The sequence below is a fragment of the Hyla sarda genome, chromosome 4, assembly GCF_029499605.1.
Source record: "Hyla sarda isolate aHylSar1 chromosome 4, aHylSar1.hap1, whole genome shotgun sequence".
Classification (NCBI taxonomy): Eukaryota; Metazoa; Chordata; class Amphibia; order Anura; family Hylidae; genus Hyla; species Hyla sarda.
Genome location: NC_079192.1, coordinates 174434811 through 174458258, shown reverse-complemented (window position 1 = coordinate 174458258; position 23448 = coordinate 174434811). Strand labels below are relative to the sequence as shown.

At 42.7% G+C, this 23448-nt stretch overlaps 1 protein-coding gene and 1 long non-coding RNA gene across 5 annotated transcripts in view; one reads left to right on the top strand and one right to left on the bottom strand.

Annotated features, from left to right (window-relative positions):
* LOC130368719 (uncharacterized) overlaps positions 1-23448 on the bottom strand; it is a 160573-nt gene that overhangs the window by 27059 nt on the left and 110066 nt on the right. The window lies entirely within an intron of this gene.
* Positions 1-23448, top strand: part of PARP6 (poly(ADP-ribose) polymerase family member 6) — a 158665-nt gene that overhangs the window by 107942 nt on the left and 27275 nt on the right. For all 4 annotated transcript variants that reach the window (XM_056572785.1, XM_056572786.1, XM_056572784.1 and 1 more), the window contains 7 exons: positions 4104-4170; positions 4400-4549; positions 4957-5137; positions 6659-6712; positions 6880-6975; positions 7083-7175; positions 8688-8813. In XM_056572785.1, coding sequence (XP_056428760.1) covers positions 4104-4170; positions 4400-4549; positions 4957-5137; positions 6659-6712; positions 6880-6975; positions 7083-7175; positions 8688-8813 — 767 coding nt within the window. The remainder of the gene's footprint in view (positions 1-4103; positions 4171-4399; positions 4550-4956; positions 5138-6658; positions 6713-6879; positions 6976-7082; positions 7176-8687; positions 8814-23448) is intronic.

The following is a 23448-nucleotide window of genomic DNA, read 5'->3' as shown; positions in this document are numbered from 1 at the left end:
CCATCTCTTCTGAGTAAGAACATACCCCATATGTAAATTTAAAGTGCTCTGCGGGCGAACTACAATGCTCAGAAGAGAAGGAGCGCCATTGGGATTTTGTAGAGAAAATTTGTCCGGAATTGAAGGCCACATGTGTTTACAAAGCCCCCATAGTGCCAGAACAATGGACCCCCGACACATGTGACCCCATTTTGGAAACTACACCCCTCACGTAATGTAATAAGGGGTACATTGAGAATTTACGCCCCACAGATGTCTGACAGATTTTTGGAACAGTGGTCCGTAAAAATGAAAAATAAACTTTTTCATTTGCACAGCCCACTGTTCCAAAGTTCTGTGGGGTGTAAATACTCACTGCACCCCTTATTAAATTCTGTGAGGGGTGTAGTTTCCAAAATGGGGTCACATGTGGGGGGTTCCACTGTTCTGGCACCACGGGGGGCTTTGTAAACGCACATGGCCCCTGACTACCATTCCAAACTAATTCTCTTTCCAAAAGCTCAATGGCGCTCCTCCTCTTCTGAGCTTGTAGTTCGCCAGCAGAGCATTTTACGTCCTAACATGGGGTATTTCCATACTCAGAAGAAATGGGGTTACACATTTTGGGGGTCATTTTCTCCTATTACCCCTTGTAAAAATGTAAAATTTTGGGGAAAAACTGCATTTTAGTAAAAAAAAAAAAAATTTTCATTTACACATCCAACTTTAACGAAAAGTCGTCAAAAACCTGTGGGGTGTTAAGGCTCAGCGGACCCCTTGTTACGTTCCTTGAGGGGTGTAGTTTCCAAAATAGTATGCCATGTGGGTATTTTTTGCTGTTCTGGCACCACAGGGGCTTCCTAAATGCGACATGCCCCCAAAAAACCATTTCAGCAAAAGTTGCTTTCAAAAAGCCAAATGTGACTCCTTCTCTTCTGAGCATTGTAGTTTGCCCGCAAAGCATTTTACATCCTAACATGGGGTATTTCCATACTCAGAAGAGATGGGGTTACAAATTTGGGGGGGCATTTTCTCCCATTACCCTTTGTAAAAATGGTAAATTTGGGGGAAAAACTGCACTTTAGTGAAATTTGTAAACCCATCTCTTCTGAGTAAGAACATACCCCATATGTAAATTTAAAGTGCTCTGCGGGCGAACTACAATGCTCAGAAGAGAAGGAGCGCCATTGGGATTTTGTAGAGAAAATTTGTCCGGAATTGAAGGCCACATGTGTTTACAAAGCCCCCATAGTGCCAGAACAATGGACCCCCGACACATGTGACCCCATTTTGGAAACTACACCCCTCACGTAATGTAATAAGGGGTACATTGAGAATTTACGCCCCACAGATGTCTGACAGATTTTTGGAACAGTGGTCCGTAAAAATGAAAAATAAACTTTTTCATTTGCACAGCCCACTGTTCCAAAGTTCTGTGGGGTGTAAATACTCACTGCACCCCTTATTAAATTCTGTGAGGGGTGTAGTTTCCAAAATGGGGTCACATGTGGGGGGTTCCACTGTTCTGGCACCACGGGGGGCTTTGTAAACGCACATGGCCCCTGACTACCATTCCAAACTAATTCTCTTTCCAAAAGCTCAATGGCGCTCCTCCTCTTCTGAGCTTGTAGTTCGCCAGCAGAGCATTTTACGTCCTAACATGGGGTATTTCCATACTCAGAAGAAATGGGGTTACACATTTTGGGGGTCATTTTCTCCTATTACCCCTTGTAAAAATGTAAAATTTTGGGGAAAAACTGCATTTTAGTAAAAAAAAAAAAAATTTTCATTTACACATCCAACTTTAACGAAAAGTCGTCAAAAACCTGTGGGGTGTTAAGGCTCAGCGGACCCCTTGTTACGTTCCTTGAGGGGTGTAGTTTCCAAAATAGTATGCCATGTGGGTATTTTTTGCTGTTCTGGCACCACAGGGGCTTCCTAAATGCGACATGCCCCCAAAAAACCATTTCAGCAAAAGTTGCTTTCAAAAAGCCAAATGTGACTCCTTCTCTTCTGAGCATTGTAGTTTGCCCGCAAAGCATTTTACATCCTAACATGGGGTATTTCCATACTCAGAAGAGATGGGGTTACAAATTTGGGGGGGCATTTTCTCCCATTACCCTTTGTAAAAATGGTAAATTTGGGGGAAAAACTGCACTTTAGTGAAAAAAATTTTTTTTTCATTTACACATCCGACTTTAACGAAAAGTCGTCAAACACCTGTGGGGTGTTAAGGCTCACTGGACCCCTTGTTACGTGCCTTGAGGGGTCTAGTTTCCAAAATGGTATGCCATGTTGGGGTTTTCTGCTGTTCTGGCACCATAGGGGCTTCCTAAATGTGACATGCCCCCCAAAAACCATTTCAGCAAAATTCCCTCTCCAAAATCCTATTGTCGCTCCTTCCCTTCTGAGCCCTCTAGTGCACCCGCCGAACACTTGACATACACATATGAGGTATTTCCTTACTCGAGAGAAATTGGGTTACACATTTTGGGGGGATTTTTCATCTATTACCCCTTGTAAAAATTCAAAAACTGGGTCTACAAGAACATGCGAGTGTAAAAAATGAAGATTTTGAATTTTCTCCTTCACTTTGCTGCTATTCCTGTGAAACACCTAAAGGGTTAACACACTTACTGAATGTCATTTTGAATACTTTGAGGGGTGCAGTTTTTATAATGGGGTCATTTGTGGGGTATTTCTAATATGAAGGCCCTTCAAATCCACTTCAAAACTGAACTGGTCCCTGAAAAATTCCGATTTTGAAAATTTTGTGAAAAATTGGAAAATTGCTGCTGAACTTTGAAGCCCTCTGATGTCTTCCAAAAGTAAAAACACGTCAATTTTATGATGCAAACATAAAGTAGACATATTGTATATGTGAATCAATGTATAATTTATTTGGAATATCCATTTTCCTTACAAGCAGAGAGCTTCAAAGTTAAAAAAAATGCAAAATTTTCATTTTTTTCATCAAATTTTGGAATTTTTCACCAAGAAATGATGCAAGTATCGACAAAATTTTACCACTAACATAAAGTAGAATATGTCACGAAAAAACAATCTCGGAATCAGAATGAAAGGTAAAAGCATCCCAGAGTTATTAATGTTTAAAGTGACAGTGGTCAGATGTTCAAAAAATGGCCGGGTCCTTAAGGTATATTTGGGCTGGGTCCTTAAGGGGTTAACTTATCCTCAACATATCCCCACACCTCTTGTTTGAATAGTTATTGTGTAATATTATGTCTGATACTTGTCTTTCTTTGTACCCCATAATTGTAAGCGCTGCGGAATCTGTAGGCACTATATAAATAAATTAAATTAAATAAATAAATAAAAATAAGAAAAGCTGACACATTTATTTGACCAAAGAGAGTGATTTTTATGCCAAAATCTGTATATACTGTAAGGCATAAAAAACAAGGACATGACATCAGATCAGACAGGTTGCTTTTCACACAGATCGCCAGACATTTGAATAGGAACATTCATGCTGCATTCATTTGATGGATATAGCTTTGTGCAGTGTAGAGCTGTATCAAGTGTGATGGACAATATACAAGATTATAACAAATATTAAAGCGGAATTCCGGCCCTAAGACATCTGATCCCCTATCCAAAGGATAGGGGATAAGATGCCTGATCGCAGGGGTCCTGCCACTGGGGACCCTTACAATCTTTCATGCAGCACCCCGCTATTATCAGCCTCCGGAGCAAACATCTCTCCATGTGTGATGAATCACGATCATGGGGCTGGTGTATGTGATGATGCGGCTCCGCCCAATGTGACATCACGCTCCGCCCCTCAATGCAAGCCTATAGGAGGGGGCGTGACAGCCGTTATCTCCTCCAAATAGGCTGCAATGAAGGGGCGGAGCGTGACATCACGATACTCCGGCACCGTGATCGTGATTCATCAGACCCTGAGCGATGTTTGCTCCGGAGGCTGATGATAGCAGGGTGCTGCATGAAAGATTGCAAAGTACCCCTTTAAAGAATGACAGCACATTTGAAACATTTTATTCATATACCAAGTGTGTATATTTGACATAATCTTCAATCAAGACCTTCATATACTCCTTAGCCCTATTTAAATTGCTCTTTGTACCCTTTATTCCCTACAGAGCCTACCATTGATGTATTTCAACCATCAAACAGAGATGATTTTGGATTAGGAATTCAGTTAAAGAAGTAAGTATGAGGCTGAGATGAAAGGCAAAAGCATGAAAGTTTAAGGATAAACCATTGATAATATGAGTTTGATATGAATTTCTTTCATCCTTCCTCCCCATTCTAGTTTTCTCTCTTTACATTTCTTTATCCCATTTATGTTTGTTATTACACATTTTTACTTTCCAACTTATGCTCTCTGCATCCTTGATTTTTCTTCATCTGGTGAAATTTTTTTTTCTCTTTGCAGGATCTTGTCCCTCTTCTCGTCTCATCAATGGCGGTATCTCAGTAATGAAGTTTTACGTTCACAACAGGAAAGAAGGTTGCGGTGGCTTAGAGTCAGTGGTAGCATAAAAAGATTTCGGGCTGGACTAAGCATATTCTCTCCAGTACCCAAGTAAGAATTCTAAATTTCACTAATATATTTCACTAAGCAGTCTAAGAATATGACAGATTTATTAAACAGCGTTACAAGGGGCTGGGTCATATAGAAGCGCTGCTTCAACAAATTGGTGAAAATCTATTGAAATTCCCTACTTTACCTGCAGTCCTTTGCCCTACATTTTTTAAATAACTTTTTGTTAGGAAATGGACCTTCTTGTTTATCTAATTTGCCGGTTGAATGTTTATGCCAGTTGCACATACTCTATAACTCAGAAAATGAAATTAAAATGAATTATCTGAACTATTTTTTGATCTTCAAGAATGTCCATACTTGTTATAGTTAGACCATTTGTCCTTTGAATATTTCTCTATGGGTACTTTGATTGCCTCTGCCTTCCTCTCAGTGCAAATCTATTTCAGGTCTCCCAGTTTTCCTGGGGTCCAGGATTCTGCTGTCAGGAGTAGTTTGACAGGATCAGATCTTAGAAGTGGTCTTGCAGGGACAGATCTCCGTGTCCCCCGTCTCATGAATAGATCAGTCTCTTGTACTCTACGAAACCCTAAGTCAGAACTGTATGGGAGTCACACAACCACAACACAGGTAAGATATGCAACAGGCTTTATAAGGAAACCAACCTGGATATTCTACAGTTTAATTAACCAGTGATTAAATTAGAGAGAAAAAGAATGTCTGCTAGAGTATTCTTTCTATTTATAATTGCTGAGGATATACTCAAGAATCTATTATATTAGAATAATTAGTCTGATCACAGAATGAGAAGCTAGACAACATACCAGGTAAGAATTTGTATTAGTGTAATGGCAGGGTTATATGTTTGATTCCAGCCAGGTAAAAAGCTACACAAGGCTTGTGTTGATGTAAGTTAAATACTAAACATCTGGTTTAGAACTATGGCAAAAATTTACTTATCCCCTATCCACAGGAACCAGACAGTAGCCCCAACGGCCAGACCCCCCGCGATCTTAGGAAAGAACCCGCCTCAAAATTCATCTCTATGGGAGCTCAGCACTTGGGCATCATCGGCACTCCTATAGAAATGAATCCAGATGACGCACGCTCTACAGTGGGAGATCCGGGAGATCGCAGGGGGTCCCAGCGGTCAGATCAGCTACTTATCCCCTATCCTGGGGATAGGGGATCAGTTAACTTTTGTTGGAGTATTCCTTTAAATGCTTACAAAGTACATGGTATAAACTGACATTTAGTATGTCCCAGGTCGATTCCAATATGTATTGACAAATTGAATGGAAGTTAAGTCATCATCTTTTGAGAACACAGGAAAGTACACAGTACACAGAAAGTACATGGGAAAGTACGAATAAACTTTATACAAGTTAGGTAGTTACCGCTCCTAGTATACTGTATATAGCAGTGATTCCTAACTGGGGTTCCTCGGAACCTTGGTGTTCCGTGGGCTCCAGCAGGCAAATTTTTTTTAAATCCCCCCCCCCCCTGTGAATCACGGCGGCGCAGGGGTGGGGGGGGTTTCCCCAAACCAAAAAAGGTTGGGAAACACTGGTATATAATATGGACACTAGTCTATGTTATAGTATGGACATTACAGTGGAATATGAAAAACAAAAGAGGGACAATGCGCTCGTCTCTGTGCCGTTACTCCCAACCAACAGGGGGGTAAGGTGCTCACAGAAAAGAGTGTGCTCACCTGGTGATGTTATGCTGAGAGCATAACATCTATAGCCGCTTCAGGAGCCCAACTGGTGTGGGTCAATGGTCATGGTGTGCTGCCTGGATCCTCCCGTTTGGCAAAACGGTCTACGTCCAATCCTTTGGGATTGGACCTGAGGAAGAGGGGAGCGTGTCCCTTCTCAACGGGTTTTATGTTGAAAATAAAGTATGCCTTTACTTACCATCGGCTGGTGACATCCATTTCTGCCACACGAGTGAGTGCCGCAACAGGATCGTTTCTTCATTTTACCGAATGCTTCATAGTATGGACATTGGTCTATAATATAACTGCAGCTGCCTTATAATGTGTAAATATGTGCATTGTATTACCCATTGGAACCACTTGATGGTGGCTTGGGACACTGTATAGACATTCTCAATGTGCTTTAATATTAATCCGATCACTTCCTGCAGGTCAGTGGGCATTGTAAGACAGTACCTACTCTGGAGTATGGCTTTTTGGTGCAGGTGAGTTTCCAGCAGATATTATAAGCTGTCTGGAGTATTTCAAGTGTTTTATTTAGCATTTTTAGCATTTCTAACATTATAATGATGATAATTATTATTTGCTTTTCAGTACTTCTTACATTTTTCAATGTTGATTCTTTGGCCTCGTGGTTGTTTCCCTTTCATAGATAATGAAGTATGCAGAACAGCGTCTACCCACTCTGAATGAGTATTGTGTAGTGTGTGATGAACAGCATGTCTTCCAGAATGCATCTATGCTCAAGGTTGGTAAATTTTGGTCTGAAAATGTGATTATCAGATATCTTGCACAGCTTACCTTTTTGTTTTCCTATTGATCTTTTTTCTGTATCTATTATCTTATATCCTGCAGCCAGCAGTGTGTACAAGAGAGCTCTGTGTCTTCTCTTTTTACACTCTGGGAGTGATGTCTGGGGCTGCTGAAGAAGTGGCTACAGGAGCTGAGGTAAATCTAAAAACATAGTACATATTGGCCCTGATTTACTATTGTAAACCCGGCCTGTTTCTGTCTGCACCTGAAATTCTGTCTGCACCTGAAAAATCCCAACATATTTACTTAGGTTTCCACAGAACATGTGGTGGATTTGAGCCGAGGAAAACCCCACAGCTCAGAGCATGTGTAAAAAAAAAAAAAAGCAAAATGTAAAGAAAAGTGCAAAATGTACTGATATATATCAGGATAAATACTGTGGATATATATCTTGGGGGAAAAAACACAAAGAAAACTACACTCCACTCTTAGTAAATCAGGGCCATTATGTTACTCTATTGGGTTTTGGGAGGGAACAAAGAGTGCCATGAAGGCCACAGGGTAAGACAGGCCTGCACAGAATTATGAGCTAGAGAGTTCCTAATTCCCTTGCATGCACGGTCATGCTGATAGCAGCCAGGGACCCACTGGTAATGGCAGACATCTGCGATCGCGCGGATGTCTGCCATTAACCCCTCAGATGCTGTGATCAATACAGATCACGGCATCTGCAGCGCTGCAGTCACTAAAATGGATGATCAGATCGCCCGCCGCGCTGCCGCGGCGATCCGATCATCAAGAATGGCAGACGGAGGTCCCCTCACCTGCCTCCGCTGCCTTCAATGGGTCTTCTGCTCTGGTCTGAGATGGAGCAGACTAGAGCAGAAGATGACCGATAACACTGATCAGTGCTATGCCCTATGCATAGCACTGAACAGGATTAACAATCAAAGGATTGCTATAAATAGTCCCCTAAAAAAAGTAAAAAATAAAAGTAAAAAAAATGTGAAAAATCCCCTCCCCAATAATTAATAAACATATTTGGTATCGCCGTGTGCGTAAATATCCCAACTATTAAAATATGAACGTTAAAAAAAAAAAAAGTCCAAAATTGCAGCTTTTTTATAACATTTTATTCCAAATAAAATTGATAAAAAATGTATTAAAAGTTTTATATATGCAAATGTGGTATAAAAAAAAGTACAGATCATGGCGCAAAAAATTAGCTCTCATACCACCGCTTATACAGAAAAATGAAAAAGTTATAGGTCAGCAAAATAGAGAGATTTTTTAAGCTGTATAATAATAGAAAAGTATGCAATCATGGCTATCATTTTAATCGTATTGATCCACAGAATAAAGAAAACAGGTCTATTTTACCATAAAGTGTACAGCATGAAAACGAAACCTTCCAAAATTGGCAAAATTGCGGATTTCTTTTTAATTTCCCCACACAAATAGTTTTTTTTTTTTGTTGCGCCATACATTTTATGGTAAAGTGAGTGATGGCCTTACAACAGACAACTGGACGTGCAAAAAACAAGCCCTCATACTAGTCTGTGGATGAAAATATAAAAGAATTATGATTTTTTGAAGGCGAGAGGAAAAAACGAAAACATAAAAATAAAAATGTCCGAGTCCTTAAGGGTTTAAGGGGATACTACTATGAAAGTCTTCACATAAACTGTTTTTTCACTTCTACTGTAGGTTGTGGGTCTGCTGGTCGCAATGTGTCGAGCTGCACTTGAGTCACCCAGGAAGAGTATTATATTTGAGCCATACCCTTCAGTAGTGGATCCAAATGATCCTAAAACACTGGCCTTTAACCCTAAGGTGAGCAAATATTTTTTATATGGCATTTTGCATTTACAGTATAAGACTGAAATCTTGAAAATGTAATAAAATTCACATATAATGTATGAATATTGTTCAATTTCATATTTTCAGCTAATGCTAATCTATTTCCTTACTGAATATGTTAGGTCTCTATTCAGATCATAAAGAGAACAGATTGAATCCACATCTAGATAACTTACTATATGGGTGTTTTCACAAAGGGAACTATTCTGGAAAATGAAAGAGAAAAAATAACAGAAAAAATGCAGTGTATTTTTTTTTGTATGAAAAAACACTGCATCCAGATATTAACTCGAAGTTAGTAGAAAAATATAAAACATTAGACCTACAGTGCATTTTAGGTTTGGGGTTTTTGTGTCAATGGCAGATTTTCAAATACATAACATGTTATGTGCTAGATTATTGGGGCAGTTTAAAAAAAAAATAATAATTTGTGGAAAATGAGCCTCAGACTAAGTTTACACTTTTTTCTTCCACCTGCAAAAACACCAGAAAAATCAGTTTTTGCAATGTTTTTGCAGTTTTTCTGCCTTTTTTTTCTGGCATTTTCCATTTTTGTGGAAACGCCACTTTTTGACCATTTGGCAATTTCCTACTGCCTTCAGGGCACCAACCAGAGGACGCAGAGTGCCCAACAGGGCAAATTTTGGGGCCCATTTTCATGGCTAAATGTATGCCCCCCCCCCCTTTCTTCCCCGTGGCACATGCTGCATTTTATCATAGTTACTCCAATAAGAAAGAGCAGCTGGCACTGCTTAACACTTCATCCCCCAAGATCTCACAGCAAAACCTCCGGACGTTCACGGCACTGACCCCCAGTGCTCACAGTAGATACAGGACAGCTTGCCACAAATCGAATATAGACGAAAGGAGCACTGGGCACACAGGTTCCGGTCAAGCAGTTTATTTGCAGGTGGAAATGCTCAGCAACAATTGTTTCGCTACTCGCAGGTAGCTTTTTCACAGCCTAGTTGAACCAAGAATCTCCACCTCCTTACAAGGTCCCAGCAATCCGAGACAAACTTTATTAACAATGAACAAACTGGGAATCCATTTAAAACAGTGTTAGTATGTAGGATCTCACATTGTAACACATTTTATTGAAATAAATATATATCGAGATAGGTGGAAATATATATGCATCTATGCAACTAGAAGTTCTCTACTAAATTCATTACATTATATTATACTGTTCAAGTCGCTCCTCTCATTCATACTAATAGGGCCTAATGCTTCCGTTCTAAGGATCAATTCCATCTCTCTTTTCAGTAGCTCTTGGGTACGGTCACCCCCCGTTGGTAGTGGATCAACTCGTCTCAATCCACAAAAGCGCATATATTTAACATCACCCTCATGACACTGCCTCATGTGGTCTATAAGTCTTGGCGATCCGATCCCTGTTCTCAGCGAACGGGCATGTTCCCCGAAGCGCCTGAACAGGGGTCGGATCGTTTTGCCAATATAATACCGACCGCAGTCGCAGATGACTGCATATATCACAAAGCTCGTGCGACATGTAAAAAATTGATCAGTTTTAACCTCATAAGGACCCAAACAAATGAATGATGTTTTACAGAATTGGTTGCAAAAACAACAACTTCCAAATGGGGGGTTGCCCTTGGGAACCGCGCTCTGCAACCAGTTCTCATGATACGGTCTCTCCACTCTCCATTTCACTAGAGAATCTTTTAAATTTCAGCAACGTTTGAAGGATACGATTGGTCTATGACAAGCTTTTTCTGCAAAGATAGGTTCTTTCGCAATAATGTGCCAATTTTTCTGAATAACAGATTTAATAATATTAGACATTGTTCTGTGTTTAAAGGTAAATGCAAAACCCTCTCTTTTGTTTTTGCCCTGACTCCAAGAATATAATAAGTGTTCAATTTTTCTGTGCAGTGCTTTATCCCAAGCTTGTTGGATTGTTCATGGGGGGGGGGGGGGGTATCCTCGGTCTAGTAGTTTGCCACTGAGCAATTTTGCCTGTTGGTTATATGAGACTGTGTCTCGGCATAGGCGAATAAACTGCGGCGTAAGCGAATAAACTGGCCGTAAGGTAGTGATTCTTTTGTATAGTTAGGGTGAAAGATGGTCGCAGTCGGTTTCGTGTATGTTGAAGTGTTAATAGAGCCGTCCACAATGGAGACCCTAACATTCAAAAAATTAATTGTGGTTTCGCTACAATCACTGATGAAGGTCATGCTATCGTCATTGGAGTTAAGGTATTCAACAAATGCATTAAAAGTCTCCCTTGGACCCGACCATACCATAAAGACATCGTCTATAAATCTCACATATAAGCGAATATGTCTCAAATACTTATTGGATAAGGGGAATACCATCCTCTCCTCCAAATCCCCTAAGTAGATGTTTGCAAACGTTGGTGCGACTGGGGTCCCCATCGCGGTCCCCACTCGCTGACAGTGCCACTGGCCACCAAACATGAGTGCATTGTGTGAGAGGATAAAAGTAAGTGCTTGACAGATAAAGTCCCTATGGGGAGCCTCCATCTTAGTGCGACCTAACTGGCGCCTGACAGCCTCCACACCCGTATCCTGTGGGATGCGGGTGTAGAGGCTTTCCACATCCAAGGTCGCTAGCATGTAGTCCTTCTGCCACACATGCCAATCCAAATGTTGTAAAAAATCACCCGTGTCTTTTATGTAAGCCGGTAGTGTGTTCAGGACTGGGCGCAATGTCCAATCTAAATAGTGGGATAGCGCCTCTGTGACTGATTTACGGCCCGCTACAATTGGTCAGCCTGGTGGCCTCGTCAGGGATTTATGAGTTTTTGGGAGAAAATACCAGTATGGTCGTTCAGGGTGAGGTTGAATCAACCTCACCCTGAACGACCGTACTGGTATTTTCTCCCAAAAACTCATAAATCCCTTACGAGGCCACCAGGCCAACCAATTGTAGCGGGCCGTAAATCAGTCACAGAGGCGCTATCCCACTATTTAGATTGGTCATTGCGCCCAGTCCTGAACACACTACCCGCTTACATAAAAGACATGGGTAATTTTTTGCAACATTTGGATTGCCTTGTGGGGCAGGAGGACTATATGCTAGCGACCCTGGATGTGGAGAGCCTCTACACCCGCATCCCACAGGATGCGGGTGTGGAGGCTGTCAGGCGCCAGTTAGGTCGCGCTAAGATGGAGGCTCCCCATAGGGACTTTATCTGTCAAGCACTTACTTTTGTCCTCTCCCACAATGCATTCATGTTTGGTGGCCAGTGGCACTGGCAGCGGGGGCGGGAACCGCGATGGGGACCCCGGTCGCACCAACATTTGCAAACATCTACTTAGGGGATTTGGAGGAGAGGATGGTATTCTCCTTATCCAATAAGTATGTGGATGTTAGGGTCTCCATTGTGGACGACTCTATTCACACTTGAACATACACAAAACCGACTGCGACCAACTCCCTACTGCAATATACCAGCTTTCACCCTTACTAAACAAAAGAATCACTACCTTACGGCCAGTTTATTGGCTTACGCCGCATTAATAGTAACACTGTCTCATTTAACCAACAGGCAAAATTTCTCAGTGACAAACTACTAGACCGAGGATACCCCCCATCAACAATCCAACAAGCACTGCACAGAAAACGTGAACACTTATTAAATCCTAGGAGTCAGGGCAAAAACAAAAGAGATGGTTTTTCATTTACCTTTAAACACAGTACAATGTCTAATATTATTCAATCTGTTATTCAGAAAAATTGGCACATTATTTAGAAAGAACCTATCTTTGCAGAAAAAGCTTGTCATAGACCAATAGTGTCCTTCAAACGTTGCCGAAATTTAAAAGATTCTCTAGTGAAAGGGAGAGTTGAGAGACCGTGTCATGAGAACTGGTTGCAGAGCGTGGTTCCCAAGGGAAACCACCCATGTGGAAGTTGTCGTTTCTGCAACCAATTCTGTAAAACATCATTCATTCGTTTGGGTCCTTATGATGTTAAAATTGATCAGTTTTTTACATGTCGCACAAGCTTTGTGACAGTCATCTGCGACTGCGGTCGTTATTATATTGGCAAAACGATACGACCCCTGTTCAAGCGCTTTGGGGAACATGCCCATTCGCTGAGAACAGGGATCGGATCGCCAAGACTTATAGACCACATGAGGCAGTGTCATGAAGGTGATGTTAAATATATGCGCTTTTGTGGATTGAGACGAGTTGACCCGCTACCAACGGGGGTGACTGTAACCAAGAGCTACTGAAAAGAGAGACGGAATTGATCCTGAGAACGGAAGCATTAGGCCCTATTGGTATGAATGAGAGGAGCGACTTGAACAGCATAATATAATGTAAGGAATTTAGTAGAGACCTTCTAGTTGCATAGATGCATATATATTTCCACCTATCTCGATATATATTTATTTTAATAAAATGTGTTACAATGTGAGATGCTACATACTAACACTGTTTTAAATGGATTCCCAGTTTGTTCATTGTTAATAAAGTTTGTCTCGGATTGCTGGGACCTTTTAAGGAGGTGGAGATTCTTGGTTCAATTAGGCTGTGAAAAAGCTACCTGCGAGTAGCGAAACAATTGCTGCTGAGCATTTCCACCTGCAAATAAACTGCTTGACTGGAACCCGTGTGCCCAGTGCTCCTTTCGTCTATATTCTTTTATCATAATATTGGGCTCAGAAACATAAAATAATTCCTCCACTCCGGGACAACTTATGACCTTTGCAGTGACTAAATAATACCATCATACTGTAGGATATAAAAACCACTATACACCAATATCACCAATACCACAGATATACAAAGGACAAATAATTACGCCACACTGTGACCACTGCCATTACCACTAAATAATAATGCTATATTGTTATTAAATAAAAATTGCTATACAAAGACCAATATTCCCTCATACAGTGACCATATAGAAATAGATACCAGATGTACACAAGTGCTGCAAACTGTATAAGTGATTACAGTTACATCCTCACTTTTCTCTTTCTTCTTCATCTGGTCCAGACGATCATGAAGATTACTTCCGACAACAACTCATCTCCGTCGAATTTGCCAAACGCTTTAGGCTTCTAGCTACAGCAAAATCCTAACCTCTATACAGCCCCCTATATGTATTACACTGCCCCATATAATGTTAGTCCCCTCTGTTCCCCATATGGTATTAGTCACTTTAGTGTCCCTGTAGAGTTTTAGACCCCTCTTTGTCCCTGTATAGTATTAGGCCCCCATATGGTATAAAGTGTCCATATAGTATTAGGCACCAAACATTGTCCCATAGAGTATTAGGCCCCCAAACATTGCTCAATGTAGCATTAGGCCCCCAAACATTGCCCCCATAGATTATTAGGGCGCAAACATTGTCCCCCCCATAGAATAGTATGCCCCTCACACAGCTCCATGGGGGGGACAGAAAACACCACTCACCTTTCCTTTATTCCCTTGCAGCTCCTTTTACTCTGATTCTCGCTTCCTGTGCGGACAGTGTAATTCAGAGCCATTGCTGCACAGGAAACCCTGGTTGGAATGACAGGACGGAGCCACTGGCTCCTTGCTGTCATGTCTGCAGCAGCGCATGTTTAATACTCTGGCCCTGATTTACTATTGTAAACCCGACATATCTTGTTGGGATGTGCGCCAGATTCTGGTGCATTGCGTCAGAAATACTGTTTGCACCAGAATGTGCACCAGAATTTGTGCACAATTGAAAAAAAGCTGACTAACTGTCCATTTTACCGAGCAAACCCGAAAAAGGGGCGTGGCCGCTGGGAAAAGTGGTTGTGGCCCTCACATTTTTACAAAAAAACAACATATTAACTAAGGTTTCCACAGAAAATGTAGTGGATTTGAGCTGACGAAAAACCCAACAGATTAGAGCATGTGTAAAAAAGCAAAATGTAGGAAAGAGTGCAAAATGTAGGGAAACCTTAGTAAATATTGTGGTGGCCCAGTACGGGATGGTGTTTCCCCGTACTCTCCTGCCTTGGCAGGCAGTGTCACTCAGTGTCCCCAGGGCCACCTGCAGTTGTTTTCCCCCATGTAAATATGTTATGCATTTTATTGTGTTTTGTGACTTTAATAAATGTACCATGTGATTGTTACCCAGGAGGTACTAGTGACCAGCTGACCACAAAAGTGACCTATGGGCTCCCTGCTAGTCTCTCCCATATAATCCCTGGGTGGAGCTAGCTTCTTTCTCTTGTTTCTGAGGTCCAGTGCAGTCAAGTCGTCTTAGTGTGTGTGTCCAGAACATTGGAGGCCTTAAGTCAAGTCCTGCAGCCACAAGTCTAGTGCAAAGTAAGCTATTGTCACAGTCCTGTCAGACAAGTCAAGTCTTCTGTCTATCCAGCGTGGCCTGCACTAAATTCTCCTGACTACTACAAGTCCCAGCAAACCTTCGGGGTCCATGTGTCACTGGTCACCTCCGTGGGCCCTTGCTGTACTGCATAGACTGTAACAACTGTCTACCCTCAGTAAAGCTACCGTTGTCCGTAACTTGGCGTCGGTGTCTTCATTGCCCCCGTGCCTAGCCCAGGATCCTGCAGTATACCTTTGGGTGGTTAAGGCTAAACCACGCCCTGGCATCACGAACACAAGGGGTTAATGCCATCTGCATCAGGGTAACAACATCTGCCCTGCACCACACACTGAAATGTGTCCAGTATTGTCTGCAAGAATTGCATGCCTATGTGAATAAAGTTTGTGCCAGAAAGTATACAGGACTTTGTCTATGAAAAGTGATTTACTCGTGGCGCTTGTGAAATAGAGGGGGAGGTGAAGAAAAGACTGTTGTTTGCCACTGTGGAGTATAAAGAGTCGGCACCTCAAAGAGTTAATTTGGTTTGGTGTGTCCTGGGCGCGCGAGCGGTCGCAGCTCCGCCCTGTCAGTCCCCAGCGGTGATGCCTCTTCAGCACAGCAAGGAGAAACCAAAGGTTGCGGCAGCTCGCCCGGCTCCGTTGTCTTCTATCAAGCACCCGCTGCAGCATAGACTCTGCAAACAACAACTATTATCAGCAGCAAGTCTACAGGGCCGTTAGCTTTCAGAATTAACCCATTGCATGCCTCTCTTCCCCACATGTCCCCTTCAGACCAGCAGGCTGCGTAGCACCACTTGAAGGCTTTACAAGCGGAGTGGAAGTTTGCCAACAAGCAAGGGTAAATCTGCAGAGTTTGAGTACAAGACATCAGGTCAGTGACCTTGCAACCTAACACAGAGACTATCATCTGGTGTCGTGCACATCCCTTAGTCAAGAATAGAGACTATCAAGCCCTGTTGGAGCCTCTGCAACTAGAAGACCACCCTCTTGTCCAAGCTGCGAGGAGCCTTGGCACTGTTACCAATGGGAGAGTTCCAGACCGGTTAGTCAACTTGTCTGATGTTGCTACTGTGCTACCCAAACACACCCCAGTAGCCCAGTTGTATCTCATGGAGTCGAAGGACATCTTAACGGAACGTATGGTGGCCCAACAGTGTGCAGCCCAAGTGGCTGAAGGATTCAGTGCGAGTCCTCCCGAGCCCTGGGGGGCACAACTCCAAGTTGACGATGACAATACCCCAAGGGATCAAGTCAAGGGATTCATTAATGTTGCCAAAAGGTACCATGAAGCTTTTAGCACACACCCATCAGACTTCAGGCACACGTCCATGATTAAACACCAAATACTCACAGGCGTCAACCCACCTATCAAGGAAAGACACCACCCAGTCGCGCCAGGCATGTATCAGACTGTCAAGAAGATGCTTGCCGACATGAAAGAGGCAGATGTTATCCAAGAAAGTCAGAGTCCCTGGGTGGCGCCACTTGTCCTGGTCAAAAAAAAGACGTAACCTTCCGCTTTTGTGTTGACCACAGGATACTGAACAATGTCACACTTAAGGACGCTTATCCTCTTCCAAGGATCGAGGAGTCACGCACAGCCCTCGGATCTGCTGCTTATTTCTCCACCCTGGATTTAACCAGCAGATATTGGCAAGTGCCCATGGCTGTGAAAAACCGGGAGAAGACCACCTTCGTGACTCCCATGGGACTGTTCGTGTTTAAAAGTATGCCGTTTGGGCTATGTAATGCTCCTGCTATGTTCCAGCGTCTGATGGAAAGGTGCCTGGGCCATCTGAATTTTCAAAGTGTCCTATTGTACCTGGACGATGTCATAGTGTATTCCAAGTCCTACCAGGAGCATCTCAGTCATCTGTCAGATGTCTTCCAAGTCCTGATCAAGCATGGGCTGAAGATCAAGCCATCAAAGTGTCACTTGCTTAAACCTCAGGTACACTACCTGGGTCATGTTGTCAGCGTCGAGGGAGTCCAGCCCAATCCTGAAAAGGTGGAGGTTGTCGAGAACTTGCCTACCCCGCGCACGGTGAAAGATGTCAGGAGCTACCTGGGATTTGCCGGCTACTACCGTCGCTTCATTCCCCACTTCGCCCAGATTGCAGAACCCCTCACAGCTCTCTTACCGGGTACGGCGAAGGAGAACTACAATGGAAGACTACCTGTTGAATGGGCTGAAGAGCAAGAGACAGGGTTCCGAGCTCTCAAACAGCTGTTGGCAGAACCACCCATCCTGCCATATCCAGACTTCAGTCAGCCGTGGCAGCTGTATACCTATGCCAGTTTCGAAGGTCTGGGAGCCATCCTGTCCCAAGTCCAGGAAGAGCAGGAGTGGGTAGTTGCCTATGCCAGTCATTCAAATGAGAACTTCTCGCTATGGTATGGCCGTGACTGAAAAGTTCAAAGACTACTTGCCACACCATTTACTGTCTACACAGATAATAACCCATTGGCCCACCTAAACACCGCCAAGCTGGGTGCCATCGAACAAGGTTGGGCTTCAAGATTAGTCAACTATAGTTTTACCATCAAGTACAGAAGCGGCAAGTTGAATGTCAATGCCGATGTACTGTCTCGGATGACCCCCGGCAAAGAATAAATGAAGGAAGGTATGTAGAAGAGAATAAAGGGCTAGCCGACTGCCTTAATGAATACTTCTGTTCAGTTTTTACAGAAGAAAAAGAACGAAAAGGACCTCCATTAGGGAGGAAGACTAATGAATTGTTTGATGCATGTGTCTTTACAGAGGAAGAGGTTCTACATTTGCTTTCTAAAGTAAGACAAATAAGTCACAGGGGCCTGATGGGATACACCCAAAATTATTAAAAGAGCTTAGTGGGGAGCTAGCAAAACAGTTAACAGATTTATTTAACCATTCACTGGTAACAGGAGCCGTCCCGGAAGATTGGAAATTAGCTAATGTTGTGCCCATTCACAAGAAAGGTAGTAGGGAGGAATCAAGCAACTATAGGCCAGTAAGTCTCACATCAATAGTGGGGAAATTAATGGAAACCCTACTAAAGGATATTCAAATGCAAGAGATGGGAGGTGCACAGTGTTCAAACCCTTACAAGGGTAGGTGGGTGCCAGACCTCAAGCTTGACCAAGGCAAAAATGTTCCAAAATAGTAAAAAATGGAAGACGGCACTCCAGTATTGGTGTCCAAGTTCAAGAAAGGTGGTTTATTGATCCCAATACATACAAAATGATGCAACGTTTCGACCTTACAATAAGGTCTTTATAAGGTCTTGATAAAGACCTTATTGTAAGGTCGAAACGTTGCATCATTTTGTATGTATTGGGATCAATAAACCACCTTTCTTGAACTTGGACACCAATACTGGAGTGCCGTCTTCAATTTTTTACTATTTTGCTACTAAAGGATAGGATTGTGGTACATCTAAAATCTCATGGATTGCAAGATAAAGAACAAAATGGGTTTACTTTAGAGAGATCATGTCAAGCAAATCTTATAGATTTTTTTGACTGGGTGACTAAAATAATAGATGGCGGAGGGGCAGTAGACATCGCATATCTAGATTTTAGTAAGGCTTTTGACACTGTCCCACATAGAAGACTTATCAATAAACTACAGCCATTGAGCTTGGACTCCCATATTGTTGAGCGGATTAGACAGTGGCTGAATGACAGACAACAGAGGGTTGTAGTCAATGGAGTATATTCAGAGCAAGGTCTTGTTACCAGTGGGGTACCTCAGGGATCTGTACTGGGACCAATATTGTTTAATATCTTCATTAGTGATATCGCAAAAGGTCTCGATGGTAAGGTGTGTCTTTTTGCTGATGAACAAAGATATGTAACAGGGTTGATATTCCTGGAGGGATCCGCCAAATGAAAAAGAATTTAGGAAAACTAGAAGAATGGTCAGAACTCTGGCAACTGAAATTCAATGTAGATAAGTGCAAGATAATGCACCTGGGGCGTAAAAACCCTCGGGCAGAATATAGAATATTTGACACAGTCTTGACCTCAGTATCTGAGGAGAGGGATTTAGGAGTAATTATTTCAGAAGACTTAAAGGTAGGAAGACAATGTAATAGAGCAGCAGGAAATGCTAGCAGAATGCTTGGATGTATAGGGAGAGGTATAAGCAGTAGAAAGAGAGAAGTGATAATGCCGCTGTACAGAACACTGGTGAGGCCTCACTTGGAGTATTGTGCGCAGTACTGGAGGCCGCATCTCCAAAAGGATGTAGATACTCTAGAGAGAGTTCGGAGAAGAGCTACTAAACTAGTACATGGATTGCAGGATAAAACTTACCAGGAAAGGTTAAAGGACCTTAACATGTATAGCTTGGAAGAAAGAAGAGACAGTGGGGATATGATAGAGACTTTTAAATAAATAAAGGGAATCAACACGGTAAAGGAGGAGAGAATATTTAAAAGAAGAAAAACTACCACAAGAGGGAATAGTTTTAAATTAGAGGGGCAAAGGTTTAAAAGTAATATCAGGAAGTATTACTTTACTGAGAGAGTAGTGGATGCATGGAATAGCCTTCCTTCAGAAGTGGTCGCTGCAAATACAGTGAAGGAGTTTAAACATGCATGGGATAAGCATAAGGCTATCCTTCATATAAGATAGGGCCAGGGACTATTGGTAAGATTCAGATTATTGGGCAGACTAGATGGGCCAAATGTGTCTTATCTGCCAACACATTCTATGTTTCTATGTTTCTATAACCCCCTGTCGTAGACGTGTGGGAAGACATGGAGATGCCCCCATTTTATCAACGGTTCGTGAATCAAAATGTTGTGACCACCCTTGGGGATGGTGAACCAAGATCCGAAAAGGTTCAAGAAGTCCTATACACCTGGAAGACTCTTCAAGACGAAAGTCGAGTCATGAGGGATCTGTTGGAGTACCAACCCATCTACCCTGGGGCCCAGTGTGATTACGAGCTGATATGTCTGTGGCGATAGAGGAAGCCACTGTTTGTGCACAAAGGACTCTTGTATCAAAATCCTTTGGATCCGGTCTCTGGTGATCAACCTCATCAGATTCTGTTTCCCCGAATCAACGCATACCATGATCAGTTGGGACACTTTGGAGTCCAAAAGACTGAAGCTACTGTCAAGCGAAGATTCTATTGGATCGGAGTGCAGAGCAACATTGAGAAATGGTGCAGTGAATGTGCTGTCAGTAACGTCACCATGAACATGCACAAGGACGCAGGAGTACCCATCCATTCCATCTAGAGTGAAAGGCCTAACCAGTTGGTCGCGCTAGACCATGTCAAGTTGTCTCCTACCCAGTCCGGGTACACTTATGCTCTCACCATGGTGGATCACTACTCCAAATAGGTTGTTGTTGTACCGGTTAAAGATCTCACAGCCAAGAGAGCGGCCCAGATGTTCTACCCCCATTGGGTGCAAACCCTTGGGTGTCCGGAGTCTGTCCTAATAGACCATGGACTGGCCTTCGAGGCCCAAGTCTTCCAAGAGCTGTGTCAATTTCATGCCTGCAAGAAATTGTAGGGTATTAAAACCCACAAAGAAAACTACACTCCACTCTTAGTAAATCAGGGCCTCTGTGCATCTTAAAGGTTCACTCAGTGTTGAATGTTGCGGTTGCTCGGGGATTCAGGACATATGTCCTGGATCTCCTGGCAGTTCCCCCTTCACCTGCAGTCCCAGTAGCAGGGTGTGCCATGGGGCCCGCAGGTGAAGGGTCCGGTTACACAACTGCAGGGACCATGCAGCCACGCTTCCTAGCATGGCAGTTACCAGCAGGGTAGAAGTCATAGAGCCCCGCCTGGTCCCACAGAGAGTTTAGCATAGCATCACTCCTTGCTTCCGCTGGGCGTACAGTATGCAGCACTACATTGCGCAGAGCTGTATACTGTCCCTCCTCCTAGCAAGACTGAGCTGTGCCTGCAGCCCTGGTTACAGCTCAGGCTAGACAGGAGATATACATGTATATCTCTTGTTCAGCAAGAGCATACAATAAAGCAGTGATATGTATAGATCGCTGGTTTGCTATGCACGAGCCAAACAAGCAAAGAGTTAACATGCTGCTAGATGGCTGTATACTGTATACACTTACCCACCTCCATTCTGAGTCCGGCCTGTTCCTGTGTAGCTCTGCCTCTAGTGATGACGTCACGAAAGGTGGAACTACACCACAACATGACAACAGCAACAGCTGGAGGCTTCCTATTTTGGAAACACTGCCATAAAAGGTCTGTTCCCAATGGGGCTTAGCGCTAGCTAATGCTAAGCCCCAGCTTGGTAATGGACTCTGTTTATGAGATGGTTTCCACTGCTAAGACACATAAAAATAAATGTATTACAAAACACACTCGCCTATGGCCCTTGTTAACCATTTTATTGGAAAAAAAGACAAAAATGCTGATCCTCAAAACCAAAGTAGTTCTGTGCATTCACATATCTGAAACTAAAGGAAAAGAAAAACACAAAAAAATGAGTTTCTTATGTATGCAGACATCTATGCCAGCAATCTGTGGCACACAGAAAGCCAGAAATGTATTAAGAGGTGTACACCTCTTAATAACCTCTTCATAAATTTGGTGCAACATAAGTCAGTGCACTTTTAATCAAGACCAACGTAAGAAATGCTTGTGTTAACCCCTTAAAAGGAGTACTGCAGCCATAGAACACTTATCCCCTATCTGCAGGATAGGGGATAAGTGTCTGATCGCGGGGGGGTCCGACCACTGGGAACACCTGTGATCTTGTGTATGGGGCCCCGGCTCTGCCACGGCTCTCCCCATGCAGGAGGCGTGTTGGCTGGAGCATGACGCCGTGGCCGACACGCCTACTCCATGTGTCTCTATGGGAGATGGGGAGATGCAGTGTTCGTGCATCCCCACCTCTCCCAAAGAGCTGAATGGAGGGGGCATGTCTGTCAGCCTCTTAGTGAGGTCGATGACATGAGCATTAGCCGCACAGAGCCGTGGCAATTCAAGGTCTCCGTATAGGAGATTGTGGGGGTTCTTAGTGGTCGGACCCCCCACAATCAGACGCTTATCCCCTATTCTGCGGATAGAGGATAAGTGTTCTATGGCTGCAATACTCCTTTAAGGACATTGGACATAAATATACGTCCTGAAGCCGTGGTACTTAAGGCACCAGAACATACATTTACAGCAGCCATGCACTTACAGTCAAAGATGGACATTGGAGATTTTGCTGTTATCTCTCATTAACCCTTAAGTGATCACAGCATTTAAGGGCCTAACCGATCATCACCCCCACAACAATGTATTCTGATCTTGTCTGTTTGGTTTGAATGCATTCTGGGGGTCCGCGCACCTGCTCCATCTGATCTGCTAATAGAGCCTGGGCTTACAGGGTTCAGAATACAGCAATTGTAGGGTTCAGAATACAGCGATTTTTTTTTTTTTTTTTATATAAAGCTTTCTTTTAAAACCTGTACAATAATAGAAAAGCTATCCAAAAAATGGGTATTCTTTTAATCGTATTGACGCACAGAATAGAGATAACATGTTATTTTTACCGTAAAGTGCACTCCATAAAAAAACAAAACCCTCCTAAAGTCGCAAAATTGCTGCAGTTTTCTTTAAAATTTTGCCTAAAAAATAGTATTATTTGGTTGCGCTGTACATTTTATGGTAAAATAAAAGATGTCATAACAAAGTACAGTTAGACGTGCAGAAATTAAGCCCTCATATGGGTCTGTGGATGGAAAAATAAAAAAGTTATGTCTCTTAAAAGGCAAGGAGGAAAAAACGAAATCGCAAAAATAAAAACTGTGTCCTCAAGGTCATAATGGGCTGTATCCTTATGGAATTAATACATTTCTCCTAATATGTAAAAAATAAAATACCATTGTTTCCTTATGAATGTCATATGCTTTCTATATTTATCTTTAGCAGGTGTAATAGGCTACTTAGAGGACATGTCTGCATCAAACAGGATGCAGTAGTTCTGTAGCATCATTAAAGTGGACAAGAGTGTAAATAACCACAGGAATCTATTTCAAGTCTGCCAACTACTGACCTTTAACTCTGGGACGCCTGTACGGCAGCAGATGGATTACAGCTCCATCAGGCCTTTACACATGATTGTAATGGCAACTGTGGTCGTTAATCACAGAGTTCATGACCTAGCCATTCTTAATTTAACCTTGAGCTATAAGGTGACCTTACAATGTCTAAATTAAAATAATTCAAGGAATTATATAGTGCACATTCCCAACATTCTATCACTTCAATATACAAACCATCGGATTTCCAACATTTAAAACATATACTGTTTCGTGTCCCCTTTAGAAAACCTAGTTTGTAC